We start from the raw sequence: 8857 nt of genomic DNA, 5'->3' as shown, positions 1-8857 counted from the left end.
AAACATATCAAAAACAGGGATATTTATCCTTTTTGGAGTAACATTAATAAATGCCCCACGGCCAGTTCTATTTTTCCTATTTTATGTCCTTGGCTGCATGTAATCCGGCCCACCATCCCTAATGGTGTTCTTGGTAAAGCAAATAATTGACCTTCCGTTAATTATAAATAAATAATAAGTAATTTGTTCTTAATTGGTTTGAAAATAAATTATAATCTAACTCGAAATATTTATACAGGCCCACTCTTGCAATGTTCTCCTCCTTACGACTTGGTTCAGGTACGTGTTGACATTTCAATTCGAAATTGAAATGCTCGGAATTCCTCGTGATTTTACCTTTAAATTTTTGTAAGAGTCAGTTTGACATCAAAATAATGCCACTTCCAGCGGCTTTGCTAGCAAAACTAAAGAAAAGAGGGATTGTTACCGAGGAGCAAAGTAAACGTGGTGAGTATTTTCTAATAATACACCGTACAAAAGCATATAATTTCGTAATAATTGGAGATAATGCCATGCAGGTACATCTCGAATTTCCTCTGTAACATTATGCTCCATTTGATTTCTCTGTTTGTTGAGATGAGTTGTTAACTTTTCAGTTGAGGAAGTAGAGGAGGTTTTTGCCGAGGATTACGATGATCCGATCAAAGAAAACACAGCTCCCCCGGTCACAGAGCAGGAGATGGATACGTCACATGACCAGACCAAGCCCCTGGTGTACGACGTCTCAGCCTGCCCTAACAGGTATCATTCTTACTTATTGACGGTCTTAGTTCGTAAATATACTTATCAATGTTGAGAAATTACTACGTAGTTTTATGAAAATATAAAATGCGGTCAGTGTAAATGTAGACTTTGATGTTATGTGTGTTTCATCTCGTGTTACTTTCACTTCAGTAATTGAGTCAAAGTGCAAATTTTTAAAACAAGGTTGTAAATGTACTAGCTGCTGTACTGTAGTTCTCCAAGAAAAATGTATTGACAGACCGGACAGCTACAGTGCCACCAATTGAAAAAACTGTTTAATTATTGCGCACAAAAATTTGCATTTCGTTCAGGATTAATTCTTCCAAATTCTTAACCCAATAGATAGATTAATAAATATGATAAATGTTTCTTACTCCTCTTTGACGTACTCTCGTAGTTGACATCTGCACGAAGTGCGTTGGACCAAATTATCTTGCAAACCAAAAAAGCAGTATAGATAGACAAAATTTTCGGTAGTCTCAATTTCTGGACCAGGAGGGCTATTAACAACAAATATAAGTAATGTTTTGTTGTGGAAACAGTGAAAGAGTTTGTTAGAAATACACGATAAGTTATATTTAAGGAATGTTTTTAAGGACCCTCTCTACACTAGTGCAAATTTTTTTAGGGGACATTGAGAAAAATATATTGTATAAAGGAGTTAATACTGAGCTTATTTATTTAATTTTCACAGTATGGTGCGTGGCATTTACCACCGGGAAAAATGTTCAAAGACAACCAATATCACTGAATAGAAATTGCTGTTAATTGCTTCAGTAGAGAAAATACATGTAAATAACAGGTTTAGTTAATTTATCTTGGCCCTTTAAAATGTTCAGAATAGTAAAATTAATTACAAATTGAGTAATACATTGTATATTTCTTTTTTTATGCCCCCCTTCGAAGAAGGGAGGGCATATTGCTTTGCTGCTGTCTGTCGGTCGGTCTGTCGGTCCGTCGGTCTGTCGGTCCATTTAGTTTCCGTTCATTTTCTTCATAACCTTTGCCCATACTGAAATCAAATTTGGTATACAGATTTATCACATGAATATCTGGGTCAAGTTCTGTTTTGGGTACGATCGCACCATTTTTGACAGAGTTATGCCCCTTGGAAAAATTTCAATTATTTGCAATTTCCGCTCATTTTCTTTGCAAACATTGCACATACTGAAATCAAATTTGGTATACAGATATATCACATGAATATCTAGGTCAAGTTCTGTTTTGGGTAAGATCGCACCATTTTTGACAGAGTTATGCCCCTTGGACTTGGAAAAATTTCAATTATTTGCAGTTTCCGCTCATTTTCTTTGCAATTGTTGCACATACTGAAATCAAATTTGGTATACAGATATATCACATGAATATCTCGGGCAAGTTTTGTTTTGGGTAAGATCGCACCATTTTTGACAGAGTTATGCCCCTTAGAGTTTGAAAAAATTCAATTATTTGCAGTTTCCGTTCATTTTCTTTGCAACCATTACACATACCGAGATGAAATTTAATATACAGATTAATCAGATGAATATCTAGGTCAAGTTCTGTTTTGGGTACAATTGTGCCATTTTTGACAGAGTTATGCCCCTTGAACTTACAAAAAAATTCCAATTTGGGGGGATGGGGGCATAAGTGTTTTACAAACATCTCTTGTTAGAATTTAGATCTAAGGGCTGATCACTCTAACTGCAGAAAAATACCTTAGAATCAGAACTCTTTAGTGTGCAGTGTAGAGAGGGTTCTTAAGTTTTGTGTGAGTTATTGGTGTGTGAATCACACAGACTTGTCACGTAGGCATATTTCATGAAGCACGCTAGCGCTTCTTGAAAAATATGCCTACGTGCAAGACTGAAAAACATTCCATATATTTTCATTTAACATGTTTGGAAGCAACTAAAATATACTCAATATTTGAATTTTTCGCTGTCCTATATCACTGCATTTTACCAACGTCACTGCAGCCTCATTGTGACGTCACATTAACGCACGTTTCTCCGTGTATATTTCTACGCGTGAGTATACACGAAAATGATTTTCAAATCAATTTCACAGTTGGCTTAGTAGAAAAACACAGCAAATGTAAATATTTTGGGATGACAGTTTAAAAACATGGAGAAATAAGTTGAGAAACAGAACAATTTTTTGTGAGTTATAAATATACAGTTTTTTCACTGGCTGGCACTGTAGCTCTCTGTCAATATATATTTTTTTTTTTGGAGAGCTACAGTTCTGCAGCTATAAATCAACATGAAATGTAGAAGAAGGGAAGGCATGTTCCTTTGCTGCTGTCTGTCGGTTGTTCAATTTGGTGGGCGATCATCACTTTCAGTTTATTTTCTTCACAGAGATTGCACATATTGAAATGAAATTTATTAGGCTTATACAAATTTATCATAAAAATAATATTAAGGTACCAGGTATTCTAGGTAAGTTAGGTATGATCAAGCCATTTTTGACATACCAGTGAAAAGCATGCATTGATGCAAACCATCGTGTTACTGAAATAATTAGTTCTACAATTTTGTTTATCTTATTTCCTGATCATTTTAAACAGGTACAATAAATACCACACCTGTGTGGAGTACTGTAAGAAGAGGTGGGGGATCCAGAAGTTTGAGCCCGCCCCCATCATGATAAAAAAGAGAGACAGGATGTTACGGCGCTACCCACTCCCTGGGGGGTGGGAGGAAGTAGCTGACCCTCTGACGTAAGATGTCATCTCTTGTTGTAAAACTCTTTTTTAAACCTTTTTTTTAAGTTTCATGATAAAATTAAAAGGATATTACAAATTACACAAAATAGATATAAGATGATACCTGCCTCTCTATTTACTATGGTATAAGTATGGATACACAAGGTAAAAGTCATTATTAAAGCAAATTATATATTCTCACTGAATGTAGTTTTACTTTTTAAGTCTATATATATTGACAAGCCATATGGATTGTTAACCCCAGAAGTTTAAAATTACTTATCAATATAGTGTCTCCAGACGGTGTTTGAGATAAAGATAGAATTATGCAGTCCTTAGTTTGAGAAAAAACTAATTACTATTTTGGTAAATTCTGATTACAAGATCACAATGACTACAACTACCCTACTAACGCCATACAGTGAATCCAGTGTTTGACGGAATTTTACAGTTGTTATTTCCCTTTTACCAGGAATCGTTACTATTATTGGAATACGATCACAGACCAGGTGAGCTGGCTGTCACCTGTCCACCCCCGCGCCCACATCACAATCTCCGCACAGAGGATTCAGGGTGAGGGACTACAGTATACAAATTACTGTTCTGTCATACGCTAAAATTTCGTGTAAAAGAGAGTTACTCTGAAGAAATTTGAAGTTGTTGATATGGTGTAAATGTTGTTTACAGATCTCCTTGGTGACCAGCATCTGGCAAATAAAGAGGCCGAGGCGAGTGATGAAGAGATGGAGACCAAGGGCTCGGAGGAGAGTGATGTGGTATGTGAAATAGAGCTAGTATTATACTGTATACGCAGATTTTTACCGAGGATTTAATTATGGCATTATTAGTGAGGGTGGTGAGATCGCTAAAATTGAATATCGCTAAAAATAAATTGCGTTTTATTTGTAATAGCTTCTTTAGTGAGCATTTTAAAATCGCTTAAATTAAATCATGCTAAAAATAAAATACCAGTTTTTAAGAATAATTTGTTAAATTTGGGTCTCGCTAACATTTCCACTTAAAAAGTAGTCTTAATTATAGCTAATAAAGACAGCACAATTACAAAGAAGCAAAATTGCCTTTCAGTATTTATAGTGTTACAAATTTGGATTTTCTTTAAAAGAACAAAAAGGTCTGTGATGTTCATGTATAAAACAGAAAATTTTGTTTATAATAACAAACTTTTTTTTACAAGTCCTTGAGGTTTCACACAATTTGATGTAATTTTTCCTGTTGTTCAGTAGCATACATCTATTAATAATGCCCACCTCTACACTGATGTATGTAAGATTTTGTTATCCTATATATACCTCTCCACGTTTCTTCGTTACAGAGTTCCTCCTCTTCCTCTAGCTCCTCAGACTCCGAGGACGAGTACGAAAAACGTCGCCGAGACCGCGGGCGTCGTCACAATGACAACCGACGCAGGGGAGGTAAACGACAGAAGGATGAGCTAGATCCCATGGATCCTGCATCCTACTCCGAGGTCCCAAGGTCAATATTAGCAAAATCTCAAAATCTCCTCATATTGTCAAATGAGAACTTGACAGACTAGACTCTTTTGACTTGTCATTTTTCATACAATAAAATTAAATTTCACTACTGTTATTTTATATGACAGGGGGACATGGTCAACAGGTCTGGCATCACGCGGGGAGGCGAAGACAGGGGTCGATACCACTGCCTCAGGCCCCCTGTTCCAGCAGCGCCCCTACCCCAGCCCCGGCGAAATCTTACGCAGGAATCGGGAACAGCCTTAACCACGTGTTGTCATCATTCTACGTATCATCATCATTATCATCGTCATTGTGTTTGTATAAAATTGTCATCACAAGATTCACAACAGACTACATGTTGCAAAATCTATTTTGTTTTATTCATTGATGTCTTAGAAAAATACAAAATGTATCAATATTATTGTGTCTTCTTTGAATAGCAATAGTTTGCACAATACACTATAAAGGTACACTGTTTGTATTTTGACTCAAAGTTTTATGTTGCCCTCTCCCCCCTCCAATATTGACAATCTTAAAAAAATTCAAGTTTCTACATGTACCGGTAAGTTAAAATAAGGAATGTAAAACCATTTCCACATTTATTATAAAAGCTACAAAATTTCCAACTTGAGAAAAATTATCAAAGGGACTTAAATGGTTCCATTGCTGTTGGAATTACAGTGTATAAAGAAACACTGATGCTGTCTTAAACACAGAGGAGAAGACTTCAGATTGCTGTTGCATTCACGTTTTAACAACAGACGATTGATTCTAGATCATTGTTAATTCATCAGCTTCATTTGTTATTATTATGGGTAGATTAGTAACTGTGTTCACCCCTACAATGTGGTACATGTCATCTTTAGTGGGTTACTATTTATAACTAGGGTACTGCATCCCCTTTGTATAGAGCATCTACAGAGCATCAGTCACAATTCTAAGACTCGAGAATTAGTATGCATTGAACTTTGAAGAGATTTATGCTTTCAGATGTAAAAATATATGTCAGACAGTAGATGTCAAATGCATTATAATTCAAGAACGAGGTGACCTGTCTATCTATAAAAAGGCTAGCACTGCAGGTTGGTGCTACTTCGTGCTAGTGTTTATATTCCTCACGGGCTTAGCGAACGGCTTCCACTCTGTAATACTCTTTGCCTCTCGTGAGTTCAGTGGTCTATCTTCCTTTGTTTTGACTGCTGTTTTATCCTTTCCCTTCCTAAGAGTTTTTACACCTCTTTTTGTCCTCATTATTTTCCCCTTTTTAGATACAACTTTCTTTTTCGTTATTTTAGTTTTTGTGACGGGTTTATTATTTATTTTATTATTCGGAGATTTTTTTGCTGTTGTGAGCGGTTTTCTCCGCGGTTTTGGCTTTTCTTCTTCCTCTTCCTCATACCCTGATCTGCAGCACGTGCAACATCCTCTTCCTTCCGCCTCGCTTTCTTCATCATTGACACGATTTCGAATACTGCAGAGTACAAAATATTTACAAAGTAATGAAAGTATGACATAAAAATACTGAAGGAGACTCAAATATCAAACATAATGAAATAAATTTTGAAATGATTTCCGATGATACTTTTATTAATTAATGGATGTTCACCTAAGCTTACTAGCCTAGTATTTATTGTTGGTGCTGGATTATGTGTTAATATATGACTTTTACTTACCAACAAAATCTGCAACAGAGAATCAACAGGAGCAGAATGATCACTATAGCGATGAACCCCAACAACGATAGAACCAGTAGGAACCAGACTGGAATAAAATAATTTATTTTCTTTTTTATCTCTCGATTATGCCAAACGTTGTGCTACATATACATATAGATACTCAGAAGGTGATATATGCCTGAGTTTGAACTCGATCTCTCATTGACAATATTATATTTATTTGTCGTTGGAAACTGATGGAATTTCACTGGGCACTAAATGTGCTCCTTTATTAGCCGATCTTTCTTTATAAAAATATTTATTTAAAAACTTCTGTATGAGAAAAAGAACACTTGTCGCCCTTCTACTCTACATTTAGATATATTGCCGAGGTTTTATAAAATTACAATACTAGTTTGTATTTATAACCATTCATTGCGTCGACTCGGTATATTCAGTATCTCGGTGAACTTGAAATTAAAGACTCTACAAAGTCTGCCGCGCCTGTTTCATATAGATGTAGATGTTTTATTGACTAGAGAATACTGATGATAATTTAAAAGATCAATCAACAACTGAATTGCATGACAAACGAGATGGCTTCGGATATCCTGTTGTCAACGTTTGTCAAGAATCTAATTTTGACTTGCCTTTATAAAAATATAATTTTGAAAAATTGAGTTCAAGCTACAGTCGTTGAGGTAAAGTAAAAAGAAACTCAGGTATTAAATCTACTATCTTTAGACTATAGTAAAAGAAAAGCCACATAAACCTACCGTTGTTAAAGTAGGATGAACTGCATTCCGGAACAGACCCAGAGACCGGTAGCCAAACTCCAGTGGCGTCACAGACGGAGTTAGGACTTCCGGACATAACATAATCATTGTTACAGATATACTGTATGACGTCACCAGCGGCATAGGACACCTTAGCACCGACGTAATATCCATTTGATATTGCTGTAGGAACGGGACATACTGACATTGTGGAAGAGCTAGTACTTAATGGTAGCGAAAGTCGATAAAATCTTTGTTTACTTTATATGTACACAGAGACACTGTTGTTCCAGTTTAGGGTATTTAACTAATATTGACTAATTAAACTACCTAAATAAGTGTCCTAAGGTTTTCTTCTGTTCGTTTATTGACTTTTGTGGACGTATAATTTTAAAAACTTTTTAATTGTTAGAAAACAAAATTTATGAGGGGTGAGATAAAAATGCAATCCCTGCCAAAAATCTAGACAATACAAAGCCGGCTTCCATCCCTAGAAACTAAATGAAATGGATTCAAATCTGATAAAAAAAATTATTTTGAATAAGCAAAAAAATGTGTACATTCTAACTGATTTTGGCCCAGGAACGTATAGTTAACATCATTAATGCATAGTTACAGGATCTACAACAAATGAATAGGCGTCGGAACCGGGGGGGGGGGGGGGGGGGCACCGGAGTTGGTACCGGAGTTCGAACCTAACCAACAACCCCCACCCCACGAAAAAGGATTTTCGTGTTTGGGAAATAGACATTTCCTTTTTTTTTTTTTTTTGCTTGTCAGGTTATTTTGGAGGTACAATTTTTTCTTTACAATTAGCCCCCCCCCCCCCCCACCATTTTCAATTTGCTTCCGACGCCAATGATATGATTTATTCATTTACAATGTATGTACATATGATACGTGAAAGAAACATTCTTAAATTGGGACTGACACAACGATTTCAAAAGGGGACCCCAAAAATTTCAAACAAGCGGGAAAAACCTAAACTGTCCAAGTTTCCCCTAGCAAGAGCATGAATAGGGCCATAGGTCACATCACTCACCTGAGCAGGTTGGCTAAGAAAAAGCACAAAGCAATCATGAAAATAAACGTAAAAAAGTTTACATGCCAAACTTGAATGAAACATGTTCTTAACCCCATCTCTTCTTTTACCAAATTGCATTATCGGGAAAATTTATTTTTCTGTCTTTGTCAAAAACTTTCAGATATAAATCAATACTGATATTCTTTCCCAGGCTGATCACTCCGCCCCCCCCCCTTTTTAAAGGCAATACTTTATCCTTGTATCCTAATAAGTTGTTTAAAAAATATTTTGTAAACCTACGTAAATTATTACAAATACTTTTTTTTCCTTTTCATCCCTCCCTTTAAATAATTTCTAGATCCGCGCCTGCTATGTAAAACTTTATCACCAATACTATGACCTCATCCTAACCTCGGGGGTCATAATTTAAACAAACTTGAATCTATACAATGTAAAGAAAGTTTCCTACTAAA

At 35.8% G+C, this 8857-nt stretch overlaps 2 protein-coding genes across 2 annotated transcripts; one reads left to right on the top strand and one right to left on the bottom strand.

Annotated features, from left to right (window-relative positions):
- The first annotated feature begins 356 nt into the window (after window positions 1-356).
- LOC134233024 (polyglutamine-binding protein 1-like) lies at window positions 357-5350 on the top strand. The gene is made up of 7 exons (XM_062715023.1): window positions 357-447; window positions 597-741; window positions 3296-3448; window positions 3906-4006; window positions 4121-4209; window positions 4767-4927; window positions 5055-5350. The coding sequence occupies exons 1-7, from the start codon at window positions 375-377 to the stop codon at window positions 5191-5193; spliced, it is 861 nt and encodes a 286-aa protein (XP_062571007.1). The 5' UTR covers window positions 357-374; the 3' UTR covers window positions 5194-5350.
- Window positions 5351-5909: 559 nt separating this feature from the next.
- Window positions 5910-7472, bottom strand: LOC134233023 (uncharacterized). The gene is made up of 3 exons (XM_062715022.1): window positions 7361-7472; window positions 6603-6690; window positions 5910-6400 (listed from the first exon to the last, which is right to left on the bottom strand). Exons 1-3 carry the CDS (start codon window positions 7455-7457, stop codon window positions 6019-6021), a joined length of 567 nt encoding a protein of 188 aa, XP_062571006.1. The 5' UTR covers window positions 7458-7472; the 3' UTR covers window positions 5910-6018.
- Window positions 7473-8857: the final 1385 nt, after the last annotated feature.

This window comes from Saccostrea cucullata, unplaced genomic scaffold (genome assembly GCF_032062105.1).
Source record: "Saccostrea cucullata isolate Sc308-1 unplaced genomic scaffold, CSIRO_AGI_Scuc_v1 ctg3523, whole genome shotgun sequence".
In the NCBI taxonomy this organism is placed as follows: Eukaryota; Metazoa; Mollusca; class Bivalvia; order Ostreida; family Ostreidae; genus Saccostrea; species Saccostrea cuccullata.
The sequence above is the reverse complement of the archived record's forward strand: the minus strand, read 5'-3'. Positions and strand labels throughout refer to the sequence as shown.

Bases quoted from the DNA above. Each gene is read 5' to 3' on its own strand.
- LOC134233024 (XM_062715023.1), top strand. From the start codon at position 375: ATGCCACTTCCAGCGGCTTTGCTAGCAAAACTAAAGAAAAGAGGGATT. The intron at 4,007-4,120 runs GTGAGGGACTAC...TGTTGTTTACAG, and splicing joins CTCCGCACAGAGGATTCAGG to ATCTCCTTGGTGACCAGCAT. The intron at 4,928-5,054 runs GTCAATATTAGC...TTTATATGACAG, and splicing joins TCCTACTCCGAGGTCCCAAG to GGGGACATGGTCAACAGGTC.
- LOC134233023 (XM_062715022.1), bottom strand. From the start codon at position 7,457: ATGTCCGGAAGTCCTAACTCCGTCTGTGACGCCACTGGAGTTTGGCTA. The intron at 6,691-7,360 runs GTAGGTTTATGT...ATTTTATTCCAG, and splicing joins TTCATCCTACTTTAACAACG to TCTGGTTCCTACTGGTTCTA. The intron at 6,401-6,602 runs GTAAGTAAAAGT...TGTACTCTGCAG, and splicing joins CTCTGTTGCAGATTTTGTTG to TATTCGAAATCGTGTCAATG.